Below are 23,615 nucleotides of genomic sequence, written 5' to 3' on the forward strand. Positions count from 1 at the left end.
TGATGATTACGGCTTACAGCCAATGAAAACCCAAAAGTCATTATCTCAGTTAATTTGAATAATTAACAAAAAACACCTGTAAAGGCTCCTAAGCACTTAAAAAGGTCCCTTAGTCTGTTTCAGTAGGCTCCACAATCATGGGGAAGACTGCTGACCTGACAGATGTCCAGAAGGCAGTCACTGACACACTCCACAAGGAGGGGAAGCCACAAAAGGTCATTGCTAAAGAAGCCGGCTGTTCACAGAGTGATGTATCCAAGTAGATTAATGGAAAGTGGAGTGGAAGGAAAAAGTGTGGTAGAAAAAGGTGCACAAGCAACCGGGATAACCGCAGCCTTGAAAGGATTGTTATGAAAAAGCCATTCAAAAATTAGGGGAGATTCACAAGGAGTGGACTGCTGCTGGAGTCATTGCTTCAAGAGCCACCACTCACAGACGTATCCAGGACATGGGCTACAAGTGTCGCATTCCTTGTGTCAGTCACTCATGACCAATAGACAACACCAGAAGCGTCTTACCTGGGCCAAGGAGAAAAAGAACTGGACTGTTGTCAGTGGTTCAAGGTGTTGTTTTCAGATGAAAGTAAATTTTGCATTTCATTTGGAAATCAAGGTCCCAGAGTCTGGAGGAAGAGTGGAGAGGCCACAATCCAAGCTGCTGGAGGTCTAGTGTGAAGTTTCCACAATCAGTGATGGTTTGGGGAGCCATGTCATCTGCTGGTGTAGGTCCACCCTGTTTCATCAAGAACAAAATCAGCACAGCCATCTACCAGGAAATTTTAGAGCACTTCATGCTTCTGTAGGGGAGAGAGCCCCGGAAAAAGGGACCGCCGTGTGTCTGGGCCGGAACTAGGGGGGCTGTCACCCAGGTTCCCAGGAGATATGTTCCTGGGGGAAAGAATAGCAGGCCAGGACGACAGTCGATCAGGAAACGGGGCGGGACAAAGAAATCGGGCGGAGTGACTATAAAACGAGCGGTGGAAACCAGCAGAGGACTCTCGGTGGGGAGAGAGACGTGGGAGACAACAGACTGGAGGGAGGAGTCTAAGTGGCATCCCAGAGCGGGAGTGAGTCAGCGCTTTCGAAACAAGGGAGACGAAGGCCCTCCTGACCAGGGGAGAGGACGGTGCTGAGCAGCACGAGGAGCAGACCCAGCGGGACCTGCAGCTGCCACTGCCCCGCTCCATACCGCGGCTGCGGCCTATACTCCCAGACGAGGCAACCCCGGCAGAGGGGAACCGGCCTGGGGCCTGTATCATTCCCCCAGCACCAGGGCGTGGGAACGCCGAAGCCTGTGACAACTCTTCTTTGGCTGGACCCGGCGGCTGAGGCGCCGATCGGACACCTCCCGGACTACAACTCTGCAGGACGTCAGAGATCGATAATTGACATTTTGTTTGCGTTTATAGTTAGTCCAAGGACCCGTAGCTGGCCGTATCGTGGCCATATAGTTACCATCTCTCGCCGTACTGTTTAGCATTGTGTTACTTGTGTATTTGTGTCTGGATTCCCTACAATCATTTTTCAAGCTGGTGTTATAAAGTATTCTAATTTACTGAGATAACGACTTTTGGGTTTTCATTGGCTGTAAGCCATAATCAACATTAACAGAAATAAACACGTGAAATAGATCACTCTGTAATGACTCTATAGAATATATGAGTTTCACTTTTTGTATTGAAGAAATGAAATCAATTAACTTTTTGATGATCTTCTAATTTTGTGAGAAGCAGCTGTATTTTGTCATCTGACCTTCTAGTTCTTTTCTGCTTTTTCGCTGAAATCCAAAATGTTAAAAATAAAGTTAAATATTTGTTTCATATATTTTTCTTTTTTTATTACATTTTTGTGGTCTTATGTATTTTATTACCCTAGCCCTAAACCTAACTCTAGCACTATCACCATGACACTAACCCTAATCCTAGAACTAATCTTATGTTTAACCCAAGGCCTTACCATAATCTTGACCCCAACCTTAGTTAGGGTTTGAAAAAGTATGTGAAAACTTGATCATGCTGCCAGCTATGCCATCTTAGTTGTTGCCTATGCAGAGCGCAGCACCAGATGACAAACTAATCTTGTCTGCTGCCCTCTGCATAGGAATCTGCTGCACCTACTGAGATGTCAGAGCAGTTTCACCTATACAGATTTCTTGCATCAGGACAGGCACGCTTTGCGCCCTTGCGCTGGGGACAGAGGGAGAAATAGTAGAATTTGGCGTCCTGGAATAGGGACAGACAGGCAGATTGTTTTTCAAATTACACTAAGTTTTGGAAGACATGACATGTGATGGAGTTCATGCTCTCATACTCTTCACAGGCCGATGATTGAGCTCTGCATTCCGTCATCGCTGGATCCGACCCTCGCTCCCCCAGGATGTCACGTTATTTCCATCTTCTCGCAGTATACCCCGTACACCCTGAGTGAGGGGCGGCAGTGGAAAGTAGACGAAAGGAACAAATATGCAGATAGTGGTAAACGATATTTTATTAACTCTTCCTTTTTTTTTTGCAATAGATAAGCAGCTGCAAATGTGAGCGATCGCCCCCTAATAGTCAGAGCAGAGCCTTCTGTATGGTGGCTCTTTGCTCTCCGGAACAGCTGGCATTCAGCGACGTTCAATGCTCCGATACCCCACAATTGGTACAGGAGGGAAAATTAGCATTGGCTTTGTGGTTCCCCCAGCGATATCAGCCGATTGCCTTTTCCTAAGGTACCAGTAATATGGGAAGAATTAGTCCGCCCGGCAGCTGTGAGCTGCAGAAACAAAATCTTTAACATTGAAAAAGAAAAAAAAAAGTTTTCCAAAACTTTTCATTTCTACTGTGATTGTTAGCAGTCTTTCATTGATGGTATCTATACAAGGTGCTTAGGCTTTAGGTTGTCACACCAGGGTCCTAGGGTGTGAGGGTCTCATCAGCTTCTCTGAACATACGTAATACCATTAATACCATATGATATTTATGGGACCCCCATGTTTACCCAAAAGTATCAAACTTTGCCTCAATGCAGATCTTCCAAGAGTCCAGTTCCTCTAGGGACTGTTTGGAGAAGAAAAGAGATGTGACTTATGAAAATTTGTATAAAAGGGGCACTTTTATGCATTTTTACAGGCTGAGAAAATATTGGCATACATAGAAAAGAAAAGCCTCATTGGCTCCCAAAAGAGAAGTGTCCTGTGCTTGTTTCCCTCTCCATGCCCCTTGGACCAATTTTTCAAACTGTTGCTAAAAATGCAATTGTTCTGCAGAGGGAAGTTCTGCCACTAAGTATCAAGGCAAGGTAGTAGTGGGTCAACCACGGCAGGACCCCCTCTCTCCAGAGGCTCCATAGCAGTCACATGGTCTCACTCCATGGTCTGTATATCCTTGTGATTTGAGACTCAGTTGTTAGGAGGTATGCCAAATGTAAGCCAGGAGAGTTGAGAGGTGGAAAATAGACCAATGTGTATTTTATTGTCGTTTTCCCTTACATCTGATCATGTACAAAGCATAAGGCGTCCCATTTGCAGAAGTTGTATGGATGCCAAACTATGCTCATCCTTGCAGCCATTCATTATTCACGTAATGCAATCGTGTGGTCAGAGAACATCACAAACACGAGTTTTACATTTTGTGCTACTGTAACAGCTAAATTGTATTTAGTACATCAGGAAAGAGCAGACACTGATAAAGTCACGACTTTCAGATTTAGTCCATGAGCCAACATCCATTACATAACTAGTTCACTTTTTCCTTCCAGATGCTTTTCCATATTGCTTTTCCTATGGACACTTACTACATACTTAGGCCATGTGCACACGTTGCAGATTCTGCTGCGGATCCGCAGCAATTTTTCCGCACGGATTTGCTGCAGGTTCAAATCCGCACCATGTCAATTCTTTGTGCGGATTCCGCAGCGGTTTCACACCTTCTCCATTGTAGAGGTGTGAAACCGCAGGGCTAAACCGCAGGCTAATCTGAAGGTAAACCGCAGGTATTTTGACCTGAGAATTTACCTGCGGATTTTTCCAAATCCGTGCGGAAAAATCCGCAGCACCTAAGACTACGTGTGCACATAGCCTTAAAGGACTTGTCCATTAAAACAATTTATCACCATATATGAGGCATTGGTGATATCATATTTCTTGGACTATAAGACGCACCCTAGGTTTAGAGGAGGAAAATAGGAAAAAAAAATTTTTTAACCTGTCATCAGCATCAGGCATGTTAGGAGTCACAGGTGCAGGAGTGGGGTGATGCTGTGAGCCCTTCACTGGGAGGAGGAGGTGTCCCAGTGGTGCGAGGCGTCGATGAAGTCCCCGCTGTGCACATTGATCTCCCAGCAGTTCTCAGTAAAATGGCATCGGAGGCAGTGCATGCACAGATTGATATCTCTGCTCATCATTGAGCCGTGATCTAAACCTGCGCATGTGCTGACGCCATTTTCCTGAAGCCCATCGCGAGGTCAATGTGGGCAGCAGAGACTCTAATCCTGCCGCGCATCACTGGGGCATCCACTTTTCCCAGCCCAGAGCCCGCAGCATCACCCCACTTTACCCACAGCGGCGAGCCTGCTCCTGCCTCCTGTGACCCCGCTCCATTGCTGCCTAACCCCCCTTCCCCAGTAAACTATATTCAGACTATAAGACTCACCCCCCATTTTCCTCCCAAATTGGTTGGGAATAAGGTGCGTCTTATAGTCCAAAACATACGGTAATTTGCTGATCGGTGGGTGTCTGACCGTGGGGACTGGAAACCAGTCGGCAAAACGGGGAATTTTTATCTCTGTTACAAATTTGCATGGCTGGTCAGATGCCCGACCGCTGCTCCATTCAACCTCTATGGGACTGCTGGGAAAATCCAAGCGCAACCCCATAGGGACTTAATGGAGCAGCGGTGGAGCATGACTATCAGTTCTATCAGACATAAAAAATGTTTAATTCTGCAGATTGCTGCAGGTTCATGAAGTCCTCCAACCTAAGCAACAAGTTACAAGAAGCGCTAAGGATAGATGATAACTTGTTTTCACCTGACAAACCCCTTTAACTTGTGCCATGGACTAAATTAAAACCTCGATTGTTAGAGCGATCAGCTGTGATCTGTGAGCGAGCCTAGCAGCAAGTGTTCAGTTGCCCTGCAACGCCTCCGCAGTGGATAGGAAGCATTACACTCATATCACTTGGGTAATGCATATCTATGCAACTTCCATATCCTGAATGACAAGTGTAAAAATAAGCCCAAAAGTAGTGAGTATTTCATATACATGAACTTCCTGGAGTTTACACAGAATTGTGTGGCGCAAACTTAAATGCCCACAGAAAAAGGAACTGAAAATGGCCAACTCCTGGCTCATCGTTTACCCCTCAAGACCTCCACCAAAAGTGCTGCCCTTCTACAGAATTGCCCTTATCTTGAGGATAATACTGCTATATTAGCAGAGCTCCAAAAGGATATTTGTCCGTATTCTCCTTTTTAGACAATTCCTGTTTATTTCTTAAAGGGGGTCCATTAATCATGCTCTGATCCGAAAGTGGGTCTTACTGATAAAATCCGATAAGAGTAAGTATTACCCATTCAAATCAATGAGCTATGTGTTTTAATAGAATCTACTCTGCAGCATGATGTAGGGGCCGAGACCCTGATTCCAGCGATGTATCACTTAGCTTGTTGGGTGCAGCAGTTATGATACAATCACAGTTTTCTCTGCTACAAATCCACCAGAGCTTTGAATGCTGAGCTGTGTATAACCCCGCCCACACCAACGATTGGCTGCTTTCACAGAATGCTGCTAATCATTGGTGGTCGTGTGGTTGGACCAGGAGAGAAAAGACACCTAGTCCTGTAGTGATAATCTCCTGCTGATAAAACACTGATTTTATTGAAATAGAAAAACTTAGCCAGGTAAGTGATACATCCCTGGAATCAGGTTTCGCTGCACCTACATCATGCTGCTCTCAGATTACATAACAAAAACATGTTTAACAGATTCCCTTTAATTCAGGTCTTCCATAGCTGGGGATACTCTTTATAATTGCTCCCCAATCTGGCCAAGAGAATAGGTTCCAGAAAAAGGAAACACCTTCACCTCTAGTAACTCAGAATTAATAAAATAAGCTTATCACAGAGTATAACTGTGCTGGGAAATAGAGTGATCAGCTGAGGAGAAAATCGATATGGCAAGAAGTGTTTAATTTCCCTGCAGTGCCCCCGCAGGACATATGAAGTACTGCACTGCATTCCACATAAAACAATAGGCATCCCGCGTCCTCTACAGATGGCTACCTATGTAATGATGGTTCCACTGGGAATTAAATAAAGAGAATTATTGCTTTTTATAGGATCTTCTGCCACTGTACAGTGTGTAGTGTTATGAGGGCTGGGTGAAGATCTGCACCATTAAATCACAGTTTCTTTCTTGTTGTGCCAGATACAAGCTAGTGCACACTAGTAGAGCGCACGTATTACAGCCGTAAATTGCAGCATAATCCAATAAACATGCTGCAGTCCATATAAAGCGCTGTCCGGGATAATAACATGGTTTGAGGATTATCTCCGGTTTATAAATAAATTCTTTAATCTCTTTACTGCGGAGAATATTTGTAGTTTGTGTTCCTAACACTCTCGCCATGAATACATGAGCCGGCACTTACACATTGTGCAATGTCCCCGCTCCGCTTCCTCATTTTCGGTAACTTTCATGTAATTTAAGGTTGTGGATGTGAGACCTCCTGGAAGTCACAGTCGCTTTATACTGGCAGACGACATAGTGGTTTAGACTTGGGTTAAAGGGGTTGTCCGGTCCAAATCGATAAGTGTCACTGTATGTGACTGCAGAATTATGGATCCCCCCCCAGTGCACGTACTGTGCCCAGCAGGGAGTCGGGACCAGAGGGTTTGTATGCATTATACATACCCCTGGACAGGGCCTGTCCAGTGGTCACGGCCTCACCCCATGGACTTGTATTGAGCAAGGCCATTCCCAGACTAGTGACGCAGCCGTACAGTGGGCTTGTCCGACTAGAGGGTGCAGTCTCACCCCATATAAGTGTATAGAGTGAGTCCGTGCCCACAGGACAGGCTCTGGCCTGGAGTATGTGTAACTCATATATACCCTTCTGTCCCTACTCAGAAACCGGGAAATCCCCGCTGGGCACAGCTTATCGATTTGGACAGGACAACCCCTTTAATAAGGTTTGTACCATGTCTCACGGAGCTGTCTGTAAAGGCAACTGCCCAAAATGTCCTTCCCTCCATTTAAAGGGGTTGTCCTGGACTTCAACATTGATGGCCTATCCTTAGGAAAAGTCATCAGTGTCTCATCGGTGGGAGGTGACACACAACACTCCCGCCGATCAGCTGTCCCCGTTGGCGGCAGCTGGAACATCATATTCAAATAAATGGGGAATGGATGTGCAGTACCCGGCTACGACTACTATTCCGTCAACGGACCTGCGCTGTGTAGCTCCATAACTGAGCAGATCCGGACACTGTCGACACCGGGAACAGATGATCGGCAGAGGTGCAGTTCGTTTAAAAACAAACAGACTGAGCTGTACTCACCCTCCCCGGGTCCAGGACTGAGTCTCGCTGCTCCTGGTATGTGTAATTGTCAGCAGCACTGAGCTCACTGATTGGCTGCAGTGCTCTCAATGTAACGTCTTTGAAGACTATTACGGACATCGGCAACAAGCGGTGGAGACTCAGCGCTGGAACCCTGGAAACGTGGAGGGGGAGTACAGAACAGTTTTTTCTTTTTTTAAAAAAAAAAAAAAAAACTAATTGTGCCTGAGGATGCTGAGCCTGCCCTATCGCATGGTTGTGGGGTGTGTTGTATAGTCAGCAGACAAATCTAAGTGCTAAGATCGGACCTAGCTCCGATCACAGGAGTTAAACCCCCTTAGATGCTGCTGTCATTTTTATTTTTTTTTGCTCCTTTGCAGTGATGTTTTAGAATGTCATTGCAGAGTAGGAGAGTGTAAAAAAAAAAAACAAAGAAAAATATTTTAAAAATATATAAAAGTTCAAAGGACTCAACATTTATTACAATCTAAAAAGATATAATTTTCGAAATAACCCATATGTTATTGTCGTGTGCGTAAACGTCCGATTTAATAAAATATAATAATAATTATCCTAGCCAAAACGAGAAAAAAAAAATTGAAATGGTAGAATCGCTAATTTATGACCTTGCGTGTCACAAAAATTGAATAAAAAAAATCAAAAAGTCGTATGGACAATAAAAACTACAACTTATAATGCAAAAAATAAGTCTCGTACTACTCTATCAAACAAAAAGCTCTAATACTTGGAAGACAAAGAGGAGAAAAAGTTGAGAGCGCAGACTCGGACTCTGTCGCCTAAGGGCTCTCATAAATCTAATGCCAGTCCTGTATAGTTACAAAAGCAGGAACGGATGAGTGCATTCCGTCCGATTTTCATAAACTTTACATATTATCTTCTGTTACTTGGTCACACGGGACTGAGAAATGCAAAATGCGGCCCTAAAGGATTTCTAATCGTCAGATGAATATTTAATGTTAATCTAAGAAGCGGGCATTAGTATAATCGGTTTATGATCTAAACCCTATAAGATGCTAACCAAATTGTGACCATAAATAAATGCACCCCTCTTACAGCTACACTAAGCGTTAAAGCTAATAACAAAACATGATATATGGTAGATTATCCAAGTTTCGATATCCCTGCAGACTGGAGGAACTAATAAAAATAGTGGCTTTATGGTGGATCAGAAAAGCAAAAAAAATGAAAATTTTGCGAATTGTGCAAAGTTCCAGGAAAATTCTGCGGCTATAATTAATCCATAGAGCCAGAAGATCTGGTAAGGATAGGTTTAGCTACTATGAAGCTCTCATTTTGTCATAGTCACCCAAGCTGCAGAGATATGCATAGTCCCTGCATGTTCCTCCCTTCCTCTTCCCTTGCAGCTCCTTCTAATGGAAGTACCTAATCTATGGCTGCCTAGAAGTGAAAAACTAGGGAAATCAGGTGAAACATTAGTTTTCTACTTCAAAACTCAAAGGTGAGTTTATTATCGATCACTGGTGGCCAATGTAATCAACTGTGGGCCTCAATGATGCACTTGGTCTCTTATTATCTTATTCCATTTTCACTTATTGGGCAAATTTTAGGTCCCAAGAAAGCCCTGGTCTTCACCATGTAACCCCTGTAAAGGCATGGGGACGTAGGGCCCCTAGGTTGAGTCCTCGGAGTAGTTGCTGGCCGATGGAGCAAGCTGGCAAGAATGGTCAGGTCACCAGGTCAAAACCAGGTTAGAAGACAAGGAACAAAATCGTAAGACAGAAGAATCATCAGAAAACGGGACAAGGTCAAACCAGGCTAAACAGAAGCTGAACAACTGAAGTGAACCAGAGCTTGTATTAACTATAACTGGCAACTCTCACCAATAAGCTGGGAGTTTGAATAAGGTGTGGTGCTGTCCCATTGGCCTCAACAAGGAGATGATTACTCTAGCTAGACACCACATAGACTCATAATTCCAGACTGGACAACACTACAGGTCCTAGCCACACTTAGCTTCAATGACTGTGCGTTGCCTCCATCGCCCGCGCCACCCACAGAATGAATATGGCAGCTCCTGATGACAAAGGTAGGGGATGGGAAACCTTTCCTTCTTCGCAAAGATGGACTTGATTGAATCCACACCTAGAAATAAGATTTAAGCGACTACATTCTGAGAGGTAAATGGTTAATGTAAGAAGCCAACGATTCTTAAAGAGAACGGTTCTCTCCTAAGTGGAAATACAATTAGAAGAACAAATGTTTTCTAAGGGCAGCGAGAGGAAAGAGACTGGGAAAGTTTCCCGGCCCTCCCTCGCTGCACAGCAATATACTTGATGTATATCTGTAATTTTATAGCGGAGGAATAACACTTCATTGTAGGAGATGGGCGCTCTGGACCGCTGCGTGCTGGCTTCACAATATCATAATCTGCACGACTCAGTCCACAAACGAAGCCTAAAAAAATAACATCTTGTGTCAATGTAATTTTCTATGTTTTTCTTATTAGTGTTCGACTGGATAGAGAAATATGCTCCCGGCTTCAAGGCGTCGGTGATAGGCAGAGACGTCCTCACGCCACCGGATCTGGAAAGGATATTCGGTCTCTCCGGAGGAGTATGTAGCTTCTGTTTGTCACTTGAGTTGATGATACTGTAGAAATAAAATGCGGCATTTTGCTCCTAATTTATGTGAATCCTTCTATATGATGTTTCCAGTGTCATGGCTGTGGTCATTGAAATGGGCTCATCGGCAGTACGAGTATAGGACCACTATTAGCAGTCATTGGTTTTTAATGTGATGACTCAAATAAAGGGAAGTAATAATTAGGCTCAGATTTTATGACCAATTAACCATTATAAGAAAGACTCAGTTTTTTTCTAAGTAGTGCCTTATAGCCGATAGCCAAAATATTGGCGTAAAATATTTAAAGAGAATCTGTCACCAGACTTCACAATGCAAATAGATTTTTAGATTATTATTGAATAGATTTATTCGATCTGAAAAGGCTGGTGTACTTATAGTGAAAATCTATGTCAGGATGACTGTATAATCCTCTCTGAAAGCGTGAGTGACTGATCCTCAGTGTCCTCCTCCCTGCTGCTGCTGAATCTTTACTCTCCTAACATGATTGATTGCTTCTCAGTGCTCCTTTTCCTTGCTGTTGAATTTTTGCCAACTTAGCATGTTTGAGAGCTGACAACTGTCCCTCCTCCCCGCTTCTGCTAAATCTCTACTGACAGCTCCTCAGTGTCCCTCCTTCCTGCTGCTGCTAAATCTTCACTTAAATAGCCTGATTGATTGCTTCTCAGTGCTCCTTTTCCTTGCTGCTGAATCTTTGCCCACTAAGCATGTTTGACAGCTGTCCAGTGTGTCTCCTACGCACTTCTGCTACATCTCTACTGACAGCAACTCAGTGTCCTTCCTTCCTGTTGCTGAATCTTCATTCTCCTAACATGATTGATTGCTTCTCAGTGCTCCTCCTCCTTGCTGTTGAATCTTTGCCCACTAAGCATGATTAAAGGAAAATCAAGGGAGGGGGCGCAGACATAGGGCTTCACCTGGTATAAATCAATGAAAATGAAAAAAGTACTCTGAAGTACTCACCCTTTATGGGTTGTGTTCAGACACAACCACTCACAACATTTTTTGCAGTTGTATAGCTGCTGCAGAGCTCGTGCAGGTGGAAATGTCCACTAAGAATCACAAGTTGAGGATCAAGAAAAGCACGTCTGAGCAACCGCGCTGCTACAGTGACACGAATTCTTCAGAAATCCATATAAATCTTTCAAGTTCTTTATTAAATGTACTACAAAAACTACGCGTTTCGAGGAGACAAACCGCACCTCTTCTTCAGGCTACAGTACAGAGTTGTAATCGGTCTATACAAATGATAGCTTTATATGCTGTGTGGACATGGCCCCCCGTCGTAAGAAAAGGGCGTCAACCCACACATGTTGCACATAAAAATATTAGAGAAGAAAAACAAAAACAGGCAAAATAACATATATATCAAAAAACATATATTCCAGATAATGATAGTATTGTGTATCCCATTCAGACAATCAATATGATAGCATAGATTTCTATAATTAAATAAAAAGAAATATAAGAAACATATAAAACACAAAAAAAAAGAAACAAAAGAGGAAAAAGAACCAATTTCATCGTGGTGAGTTTAAGACAAATGTCTGACAATTTCACCACTGAGCCATCATAAGTGATCAATTTCCAGTGGTGAAAAGTAATAAAGAGTAATTACTCATATGATATAACTAGTGTAAATAAAGAGTGCAAAAAATATCCTTTCACCTATCGCTATATAAAGAATAAGTATGAAATAAAAAAAATAAAAAAAAAAATATATAAACGACCATACTTTATTCTTTATATAGCGATTGTTTCATTTTATTTTTATATGTTCCTATTTATCACTATTACTGGTGAAAGGATATTTTTTGCACTCTTTATTTACACTAGTTATATCATATGAGTAATTACTCTTTATTACTTTTCACCACTGGAAATTGATCACTTATGATGGCTCAGTGGTGAAATTGTCAGACATTTGTCTTAAACTCACCACGATGAAATTGGTTCTTTTTCCTCTTTTGTTTCTTTTTTTTGTGTTTTATATGTTTCTTATATTTCTTTTTATTTAATTATAGAAATCTATGCTATCATATTGATTGTCTGAATGGGATACACAATACTATCATTATCTGGAATATATGTTTTTTGATATATATGTTATTTTGCCTGTTTTTGCTTTTCTTCTCTAATATCTTTATGTGCAACATGTGTGGGTTGACGCCCTTTTCTTACGACGGGGGGCCATGTCCACACAGCATATAAAGCTATCATTTGTATAGACCGATTACAACTCTGTACTGTAGCCTGAAGAAGAGGTGCGGTTTGTCTCCTCGAAACGCGTAGTTTTTGTAGTACATTTAATAAAGAACTTGAAAGATTTATATGGATTTCTGAAGAATTCGTGTCACTGTAGCAGCGCGGTTGCTCAGAAGTGCTTTTCTTGATCCTCAACTTGTGACACTTAGCATGTTTGACAGCTGTCCATTGTCCCTCCTACCCACTTCTGCTAAATCTCTATTGACAGCTCCTCAGTGTCACTCCTTCCTGCTGCTGCTAAATCTTCACTCACCTAACCTAATTAATGGCTTTTCAGTTCCTCCTCCTTGCTTCAGAATAATCACCCACCTAGCATGTTTGACAGCTGCCCAGTGCCTGTCCTCACTGCTTCTGCTAAATCTTTGTCCATGTAATCTGACTGTCAACTTGTCAGTGTCCCTCCTCCCTGCTACTGCTGAGATCTCACACTGCTCAGTACAAGCTGCAGCTGTAACTCAGGCTGGGTGGGTGGAGACTAAATATATTTGGACTCATGAGCTCTGCCAAAAAATGCACATGTATAAGGGTTATACAGCTATTATGATATGGATTCTTGAATTAAGTACACCAGCCTCATCAGGTCTAAAAATATTATTTAATAATTTAGTCAGTTTATATTTTGAAACTTGGTGACAGAACACATTTAAAGGGAGATTTTCATTAAAAATTAACTGAGCTATAGGGTCCATTTTCTCCACTGATCAAGGCAATATTTCAAATTTGGATGGAAAGTGGCAAATGGCTTACCCCTTTGACCTCGAGAGATGCAAACTGAAGTTTCTGGTCCCTATAATGGTTGATATTTTTATATAGTGCCCTTATATGGAATATCTGGTTTCAAGCAAAAATCTGCAAAATCTGTATTAGCCCCCTCAACCCCCATTACTATGTTCTAGTAATAATAGCAAGTTCCATTTTATGTAGCAGGGTGACGTTTGTGCAACTACTCCCCTTGCACTGTTTATAATTACACCCCCTTATTAGCCGAGGCTAATAATATATCAGTATGTCATAAACCTCTTTATTACCTAATGTGGGCTCAAGTATAATCCAGGTGTCATTGAAATATATTGTGGTAGGTGGGTTCTGAAGGGCAATTTTTTCCCATTGACCACCAAAAGGCCAAAAAATTATCACTTACAAACTGAAAAAGCTTGTTTCACTCCTTTTATCTAAATTAACTACTTTTTTTTGTGGCAGAACATTTTCCATGGGAGCATGTCTCTGGACCAGTTGTATTTTGCCCGACCGATACCAGGGTTTGCAAATTATAGAACTCCAATACATGGTCTTTATATGTGTGGCAGTGGAGCACATCCAGGTACTATGCTGTTTATTCATATCCTTGCAACCTTAGAGCGCACAGAGCTGGGGTTTACATGGTTATATCCGCCTTGACAGTGCTAAGTTTATTAAACTCATGTCTAATTTATAAAACTGTAGCCTGAAGCTCCCACCATATTATTTTATCCTTTTTTTTGTAGGACATATCATTTAAGCACTTGTATGTATGACCCCAACAATTTCTTATAACTGACTTTAGTGCTGGAAGTATTGTGTGCAATTAATAGATTATAAATATTTATAAATTACCGTATATTACTGGAAGTTTTTAATCATTCCAAGGCAAAATGAGCCAATTATGTGGACTTGTGTGGATACCCATGGCGGTATCCGAACAATCACTATTTATAATATGATGTACTGATTTCATAAAACACTATAGGGAGTAACCCAAATCAACTGCAGATTTTTCGCAAGTTTGATGACTGATTTCAGTAGGGCAATAGCCAATTATTTGGAATGGTATGGGTCCCATTGGCAGTCTATCATCAATCAATATTCAATGTTTTTCAAAGTATATTCCACTGATGTTTTGTAAAACATTATAGTGAGTAGCCCCATTAATTGCGCCTCTTTGACTGATTTCAATAGGGTAATTGCCTATTATGTGACTTGGCACTCCCCTATCAATCAACGTTGTAGAACATAGCTTATTAATGGTTCATGAAAGAGTTGTGTGCAACTCCCATTTAAATGCACATTTGTGGCAAGTTTTATTACTGATTTTAATTTGATAAAGGTCATTATTTAGACTTAAGTTGGTACCTATAGCAATCTCCCAGCAATGTTTCAGTGTCTGTAATATTAGATCCCTTTGCACTGCTCTACAGGCCAATCACTGTTTCATGACATACTTTACTGATGTTTCTTAAAACAGTACAGTGATTAGCACCAATTAATTACATACAGTGGCGGATTATAATGAGGTCAATTTGGGCAGTTGCCCCGGGCCCAGTGGGGTTAAGGGGCCCACAGCCCAGGCCAGTAAATTGCCCCATTATAATCCGCCACCGCGCAGGGCCGGATTATAGGCAGGGCAGGCGGGGCTTCAGCCCCGGGGCCCCCACCACAAGAGCTTCTAAGGGGGCCCCCACCACATTCCTGCTGGCTGCTGCAATGGCACTCCATCTTCTCCCCACCTAAAAGTGAGTGACCGTGGGGGCGGCATTATGTGCTCTGCTACCAGCAGCATCTACAAGTAGCGTGAACGCTGATGCTGCTGGTAGCGTGCAAAGGCTTGTGATGAGATCACAGGAGGTAAGGTGTCAGGGCCCCGATCATGTGACCCCTGTCTCCTCCCCTCCTGTGACCTCATCACAGGTCCTGTGCGCACAGCACTGAGCACTGAGAGCAGCCATGTATGTGGAGTGGGGCTCTGCGGGTGGAGGTTGGTGCTGGAGGCTCCATTATTCTCTATGTGGAGTGCGGCTCTGCGGGTGGAGGTCGGTGCTGGAGGCTCCATTATTCTCTATGTGGAGTGTGGCTCTGCGGGTGGAGGTCGGTGCTGGAGGCTCCATTATTCTCTATGTGGAGTGTGGCTCTGCGGGTGGAGGTCGGTGCTGGAGGCTCCATTATTCTCTATGTGGAGTGCGGCTCTGCGGGTGGAGGTTGGTGCTGGAGGCCCCATTATTCTCTATGTGGAGTGCGGCTCTGCGGGTGGAGGTTGGTGCTGGAGGCTCCATTATTCTCTATGTGGAGTGGGGCTCTGCGGGTGGAGGTCGGTGCTGGAGGCCCCATTATTCTCTATGTGGAGTGGGGCTCTGCGGGTGGAGGTCGGTGCTGGAGGCTCCATTATTCTCTATGTGGAGTGCGGCTCTGCGGGTGGAGGTCGGTGCTGGAGGCTCCATTATTCTCTATGTGGAGTGCGGCTCTGCGGGTGGAGGTCGGTGCTGGAGGCTCCATTATTCTCTATGTGGAGTGCGGCTCTGCGGGTGGAGGTCGGTGCTGGAGGCCCCATTATTCTCTATGTGGAGTGCGGCTCTGCGGGTGGAGGTCGGTGCTGGAGGCTCCATTATTCTCTATGTGGAGTGTGGCTCTGCGGGTGGAGGTTGGTGCTGGAGGCTCCATTATTCTCTATGTGGAGTGCGGCTCTGCGGGTGGAGGTCAGTACTGGAGGCTCCATTATTCTCTATGTGGAGTGAGGCTCTGCGGGTGGAGGTCAGTGCTGGAGGCCCCATTATTCTCTATGTGGAGTGCGGCTCTGCGGGTGGAGGTCGGTGCTGGAGGCTCCATTATTCTCTATGTGGAGTGTGGCTCTGCGGGTGGAGGTTGGTGCTGGAGGCTCCATTATTCTCTATGTGGAGTGCGGCTCTGCGGGTGGAGGTCGGTGCTGGAGGCTCCATTATTCTCTATGTGGAGTGGGGCTCTGCGGGTGGAGGTAGGTGCTGGAGGCCCCATTATTCTCTATGTGGAGTGCGGCTCTGCGGGTGGAGGTCGGTGCTGGAGGCCCCATTATTCTCTATGTGGAGTGTGGCTCTGCGGGTGGAGGTCGGTGCTGGAGGCCCCATTATTCTCTATGTGGAGTGCGGCTCTGCGGGTGGAGGTCGGTGCTGGAGGCTCCATTATTCTCTATGTGGAGTGGGGCTCTGCGGGTGGAGGTCGGTGCTGGAGGCCCCATTATTCTCTATGTGGAGTGCGGCTCTGCGGGTGGAGGTCGGTGCTGGAGGCTCCATTATTCTCTATGTGGAGTGGGGCTCTGCGGGTGGAGGTCGCTGCTGGAGGCCCCATTATTTATGTGGAGTGCGGCTCTGCAGGTGGAGGTCGGTGCTGGAGGCTCCATTATTCTCTATGTGGAGTGCGGCTCTGCGGGTGGAGGTCAGTGCTGGAGGCCCCATTATTCTCTATGTGGAGTGCGGCTCTGCGGGTGGAGGTCGGTGCTGGAGGCTCCATTATTCTCTATGTGGAGTGGGGCTCTGCGGGTGGAGGTCGGTGCTGGAGGCCCCATTATTTATGTGGAGTGCGGCTCTGCAGGTGGAGGTCGGTGCTGGAGGCTCCATTATTCTCTATGTGGAGTGTGGCTCTGCGGGTGGAGGTCGGTGCTGGAGGCTCCATTATTCTCTATGTGGAGTGCTGCTCTGCGGGTGGAGGTCGGTGCTGGAGGCTCCATTATTCTCTATGTGGAGTGCGGCTCTGCGGGTGGAGGTCGGTGCTGGAGGCTCCATTATTCTCTATGTGGAGTGTGGCTCTGCGGGTGGAGGTCGGTGCTGGAGGCTCCATTATTCTCTATGTGGAGTGCGTCTCTGCGGGTGGAGGTCGGTGCTGGAGGCTCCATTATTCTCTATGTGGAGTGCGGCTCTGCGGGTGGAGGTCGGTGCTGGAGGCCCCATTATTCTCTATGTGGAGTGTGGCTCTGCGGGTGGAGGTCGGTGCTGGAGGCTCCATTATTCTCTATGTGGAGTGCGGCTCTGCGGGTGGAGGTCGGTGCTGGAGGCTCCATTATTCTCTATGTGGAGTGGGGCTCTGCGGGTGGAGGTCGGTGCTGGAGGCTCCATTATTCTCTATGTGGAGTGTGGCTCTGCGGGTGGAGGTCGGTGCTGGAGGCTCCATTATTCTCTATGTGGAGTGTGGCTCTGCGGGTGGAGGTCGGTGCTGGAGGCTCCATTATTCTCTATGTGGAGTGTGGCTCTGCGGGTGGAGGTCGGTGCTGGAGGCTCCATTATTCTCTACGTAGAGTGTGGCTCTGCGGGTGGAGGTCGGTGCTGGAGGCCCCATTATTCTCTATGTGGAGTGGGGCTCTGCGGGTGGAGGTCGGTGCTGGAGGCCCCATTATTCTCTATGTAGAGTGTGGCTCTACGATTCGTGACCCCCGTCACGTGACGAGGGGGGCCCACAGAGTCTGAACTGCCCCGGGCCCTGGCTACCCTTAATCCACCCCTGATTACATAGTAACATAGTTTTTAAGGTTGAAGGAAGACTTTAAGTCCATCTAGTTCAACCAAAGCCTAACATGTTGATCCAGAGGAAGGCAAAAAAAAAAACATGCGGCAAACACTTAATTCCACATTGGGGAAAAAAATTATTTCCCAACTCCACATACGGCAATCAGACTAGTTCCCTGGATCATTGCCCTATCAAGTAATCTAGTATATATACCCTGTATTACATCTCTTGGAATGATTTTAATAGGGTAATAAATTATTTGGACTGATGTGAGTTCCCATGGCAGTCCCCTTCAAATCAATGCTTTATAACATGGCCTGTTAATAGTTCATAAAACAGTTTAGTTGGAACCCCCATTAATTGCACTTTTGTTTCAAATTGTATGATCGGTTTTGGTATGGTAATTCTTTAAAATAAAATATCGCTCATTAAGTGCGTACGGAAAGTATTCAGACCCCTTTAAATTTTTCACTCTTTGTTTCATTGCAGCCATTTGGTAAATTCAAAAAAGTTAATTTTTTCTCAATAATGTACACTCTGCACCCCATTTTGATTGAAAAAAAACAGAAATGTTTTAAGTTACATGCTGTCCATTTCCTTGTGATCCTCCTTGAAATGGTTCTACTCCATCATTGGAGTCCAGCTGTGTTTAATTAAACTGATAGGACTTGATTTGTAAAGGCGCACACCTGTCTATATAAGACCTCACAGCTCACAGTGCATGTCAGACCAAATGAGAATCATGAGGTCAAAGGAACTGGCCAAGGAGCTCAGAGACAGACTTGTGGCACGGCATAGATCTGGCCAAGGTTACAAAATAATTTCTGCAGCACTCAAGGTTCCTAAGAACACAGTGGCCTCCATAATCCTAAAATGGAAGAAGTTTGGAACCACCAGAAGTCTTCCTAGACCTGGCCGTCCAGCCAAACTGAGCAATCGTGGGAGAAGAGCCTTGGTGAGAGTGGTAAAGAAGAACCCCAAGATCACTGTGGCCGATCTCCACAGATGCAGTAGCAGGATGGGAGAAAGTTCAACAAAGCTCACTATCAATGCAGCCCTGCGCCAGTCAGGCCTTTATGGCAGAGTGGCCCGTCGGAAGCCTCTCCTCAGTGCCAGACATATGAAAGCCCACATGAGATGAAGATAGACCTTTTTGGTGATAATTCTAAGTGGTATGTGTGGAGAAAACCAGGCACTGCTCATCACCTGCCCAATACATTCCCATCAGTGAAACATGGTGGTGGCAGCATCATGCTATGGGGGTGTTTTTCAGCTGCAGGGACAGGACACAGGGGCTGGCTGGCACTTTTCAGCCTGGGGGGCAATCACAAGGCAGTGGCCCTCGAGTTGCGCTGGCCCTCCTTTTCACTGCTTATCTCTGGCCATTGCATTAAAGCAGCAGAGATAACAGGATTTTAAACTAGGCTGGTACATAGATATGGGAACAGTAAGGAGCTTGCTGCATAGATATGGGAGCAGAACCGAGCTTACTACAGAGATATGGGAACAGAACACAGCTTACTACAGAGATATGGGAGCAGAACAGAGCTTACTACAGAGATATGGGAGCAGAACAGAGCTTGCTACAGAGATATGGGAGCAGAACCAAGCTTACTACAGAGATATGGGAGCAGAACCAAGCTTACTACAGAGATATGGGAGCAGAACAGAGCTTACTACAGAGATATGGGAGAACAGTGCTTAATACAGAGATATGGGAGCAGAACAGAGCTTACGCCAAAGATTTGGGAGCAGAACGGAGCTTACTCCAGAGGTATGGGAGCAGAACAGAGCTTACTTCAGAGATATGGGAACAGAACAGAGCTTACTCCAAAGATTTGGGAGCAGAATGGAGCTTACTCCAAAGATTTGGGAGCAGAACTGAGCTTACTCCAGAGATATGGGAGCAGAACCAAGCTTACTACAAAGATTTGGGAGCAGAACCGAGCTTACTCCAGAGATACGGATCAGCACGGAGGATACTCCAGAGATATGGTAGCAGAACAGAGCTTACTCCAGAGATATGGGAACAGAACAGAGCTTACTCAAAAGATTTGGGAACAAAACGGAGCTTTCTCCAGAGATTTCGGTGCAGAACCAAGCTTACTCCAGAGATATGGGAACAGAACGGAGCTTACTCCAAAGATTTGGGAGCAGAACGGAGCTTTCTCCAGAGATCTGGGAGCAGAACCGAGCTTACTACAGAGATATGGGAACAGAATAGAGCTTACTCCAAAGGTTTGGGAGCAGAACAGAGCTTACTCCAGAGATTTGGGAACAGAAACAAGCTTACTCCAGAGATATGGGAGCAGAACCTAGCTTACTACAGAAATATGGGAGCAGAACAGAGCTTACTCCAGAGATATGGGAGCAGAACCAAGCTTACTACAAAGATATGGGAACAGAACCGAGCTTACTACAGAGATACGGATCAGAACGGAGAATACTACAGAGATATCGGAGCAGAACCGAGCTTACTACAGAGATATGGGAGCAGAACCGAGCTTACTACAGCGGTATGGAAGCAGAACCCAGCTTACTACAAAGATAAGGGAGCAGAATCGAGCTTACTACAGAGTTTTGGAGCAGAACTGAGTTTACCCCAGAAATATGGGAGCAGAACAGAGCTTACCACAGAGATATGAGATATATACAGTGCGATGGCCCCAGTTCCCACCATAAATATAGTGCGATGGCCCCAGTTGCCCATATATATAGTATGATGGCCCCAGTTCTCCCCACATATCTAGTATGATGGCCCCATTTCTCATCACATATAGTATGATGGCCCCAGTTCTCCCCATATATATAGTATGATGGCCCCAGTTCTCCCCACATACAGTCATGGCCAAAAGTATTGACACCCCTGCAATTCTGTCAGATAATACTCAGTTTCTTCCTGAAAATGATTGCAAACACAATTTCTTTGGTATTATTATCTTCATTTAATTTGTCTTAAATGAAAAAACACAAAAAGAATTGTCCTAAAGCTAAATTGGATATAATTCCACACCAAACATAAAAAAGAGGGTGGACAAAAGTATTGGCACTGTTCGAAAAATCATGTGATGCTTCTGTAATTTGTGTAATTAACAGCACCTGTAACTTACCTGTGGCACCTAACAGGTGTTGGCAATAACTAAATCACACTTGCAGCCAGTTGACATGGATTAAAGTTGACTCAACCTCTGTCCTGTGTCCTTGTGTGTACCACATTGAGCATGGAGAAAAGAAGGAAGACCAAAGAACTGTCTGAGGACTTGAGAAACCAAATTGTGAGGAAGCATGAGCAATATCAAGGCTACAAGTCCATCTCCAAAGACCTGAATGTTCCTGTGTCTACCGTGTGCAGTGTCATCAAGAAGTCTAAAGCCCATGGCACTGTGGCTAACCTCTCTAGATGTGGCCGGAAAAGAAAAATTGACAAGAGATTTCAATGCAAGATTGTGCGGATGTTGGATAAAGAACCTCCACTAACATCCAAACAAGTTCAAGCTGCCCTGCAGTCCAAGGGTACAACGGTGTCAACCCGTACTATCCGTCGGCATCTGAATGAAAAGGGACTGTATGGTAGGAGACCAAGGAAGACTCCACTTCTTACCCCGAGACATAAAAAAGCCAGGCTGGAGTTTGCCAAAACTTACCTGAAAAAGCCTAAACATTTTGGAAGAATGTTCTCTGGTCAGATGAGACAAAAGTAGAGCTTTTAGGGTAAAAGCATCAACATAGAGTTTACAGGAGAAAAAAGAGGCATTCAAAGAAAAGTACACGGTCCCTACAGTCAAACATGGCGGAGGTTCCCTGATGTTTTGGGGTTGCTTTGCTGCCTCTGGCACTGGACTGCTTGACCGTGTGCTTGGCATTATGAAGTCAGAAGACTACCAACAAATTTTTCAGCATAATATAGGGCCCAGTGTGAGAAAGCTGGGTCTACCTCAGAGGTCATGGGTCTTCCAGCAGGACAATAACCCAAAACACACTTCAAAAAGCACTAGAAAATGGTTTGAGAGAACGCACTGGAGACTTCTAAGGTGGCCAGCAATGAGTCCAGACCTGAATCCCATAGAACACCTGTGGAGAGATCTAAAAATGGCAGTTTGGAGAAGGCACCCTTCAAATATCAGGGACCTGGAGTAGTTTGCCAAAGAAGAATGGTCTAAAATTCCAGCAGAGCATTGTAAGAAACTCATTGATGGTTACCGGAAGCGGTTGGTCGCAGTTATTTTGGCTAAAGGTTGTGCAACCAAGTATTAGGCTGAGGGTGCCAATACTTTTGTCCGGCCCATTTTTGGAGTTTTGTGTGAAATGATCAATGTTTTGCTTTTTGCTTCTTTTTTTTGCTTTTTGCTTTTGCTTTCAGCACGCAAGCATCCCATAAGCAAAGCATCACAGAAGATAAGCATCCAGCAAAACGGCAGTTATACATGGCATGGAATTAACATTCATCTTCTCTCTTCACACAGGTAATCAACTGAGCCACCCTGCTTGTATTTACTCCATTCACTGCCAGCAAGCAGCCTGAATGATACAACTTCCCACCTCTGCTGCCTCTATTTCTCTGCTGTAATATATCCAAATGGTAATCAACTGAGCCACCCTGCATGTATTTACTCCATTCACTGCCAGCAAGCAGCCTGAATGATACAACTTCCCACCTCTGCTGCCTCTATTTCTCTGCTGTAATATATCCAAATGGTAATCAACTGAGCCACCCTGCATGTATTTACTCCATTCACTGCCAGCAAGCAGCCTGAATGATACAACTTCCCACCTCTGCTGCCTCTATTTCTCTGCTGTAATATATCCAAATGGTAATCAACTGAGCCACCCTGCATGTATTTACTCCATTCACTGCCAGCAAGCAGCCTGAATGATACAACTTCCCACCTCTGCTGCCTCTATTTCTCTGCTGTAATATATCCAAATGGTACAACTCCATACTTCTGCTGCTTGACCATTTTGCTGCATATTTAAATGTGCTTGCTAAAGCTTTGGTATAATTCATTTGTTGCACTGTATGTAATACTTACTGCTTTAGATCTGTGACTGGGGCCTTTCTAGATCTTATCAGGTGGAAGGTGCTATAGCATTTTGCCACATCTTGGTCTAGTGCCTTTGATCATCTAACCATCCCCTGGTGTGCTGGCCCCAGCTGCCAAATTATACCCAACCATCTCCCACAATCCCTCTCTCCTGACCCTGTAGTGTGGCCTATATATGTAGTAGTTGCTAAGGGGAAGCACGCAGTGTGGGGTACAGCACGCAAGCATCCCATAAGCAAAGCATCACAGAAGATAAGCATCCTGCAAAACGGCAGTTATACATGGCAGTTAGTCAGGGCAGGAGTCAGGTAACCCACACCTTGCCTTCCCCTTTAACCATGTGCTTTATTTTTATCCTCCTGTGTTCCCTTGCCATCCACATTCATCACCCTATCCCCCCTCCATCACGACTCATACACATCAGCCCCTCTATACTTCCCTCTCCCATGTACAGCTCCCACACACTCCTCACCTTCCTGAGAAACCTCAGCCCATCTTGCCAAAACACATCGCAGAAAAAACTACTTACAATTCCAACAACTATTGGCTCTTTATCTTCCTTCTCCTACTGATTTCAGGGGACATCTCCCCCAACCCTGGTCCACCATCCCCCAACCTCAACCCCTACCCTACCTCATATCGAAACCACAATAATCTGATTAACATTACTTGCACTCCCTCATCTCAATCTTTTAATTGTGCCCTCTGGAATCCACGGTCTGCTTGTAACAAGCTTCCTTTCCTACACAACTACTTTCTGAACAACTCTCTTAATCTGTTGGCCCTCACTGAAACCTGGATTCAGGATTCTGACACTGTCTCTCCTGCTGCCATTTCCTACGGTGGCTTACAATTCTCTCACTCCCCGAGACCCACAAACAGACCTGGTGGTGGAGTTGGCATACTCCTGTCCCCACAATGCA

General features: G+C 44.8%; 1 protein-coding gene across 2 annotated transcripts in view; it reads left to right on the forward strand.

The window, feature by feature from the left end:
- PYROXD2 (pyridine nucleotide-disulphide oxidoreductase domain 2) overlaps nt 1-23,615 on the forward strand; it is a 165,269-nt gene that overhangs the window by 125,334 nt on the left and 16,320 nt on the right. Inside the window, exons 13-16 of one of the 2 annotated variants that reach the window (XM_073552820.1) lie at nt 2,319-2,473; nt 10,029-10,135; nt 13,628-13,748; nt 22,011-22,388. In XM_073552820.1, the coding sequence (XP_073408921.1) occupies nt 2,319-2,473; nt 10,029-10,135; nt 13,628-13,748; nt 22,011-22,117 (490 nt within the window). In that variant the 3' untranslated portion in view covers nt 22,118-22,388. Of the gene's footprint in view, nt 1-2,318; nt 2,474-10,028; nt 10,136-13,627; nt 13,749-22,010; nt 22,389-23,615 lie in introns of those variants that run through there. The other variant, XM_073552821.1, reaches the window with a different exon arrangement.

This window comes from Dendrobates tinctorius, unplaced genomic scaffold (assembly GCF_039654945.1).
Source record: "Dendrobates tinctorius isolate UK_male_01 unplaced genomic scaffold, ASM3965494v1 ptg000196l, whole genome shotgun sequence".
NCBI classification, from domain to species: Eukaryota; Metazoa; Chordata; class Amphibia; order Anura; family Dendrobatidae; genus Dendrobates; species Dendrobates tinctorius.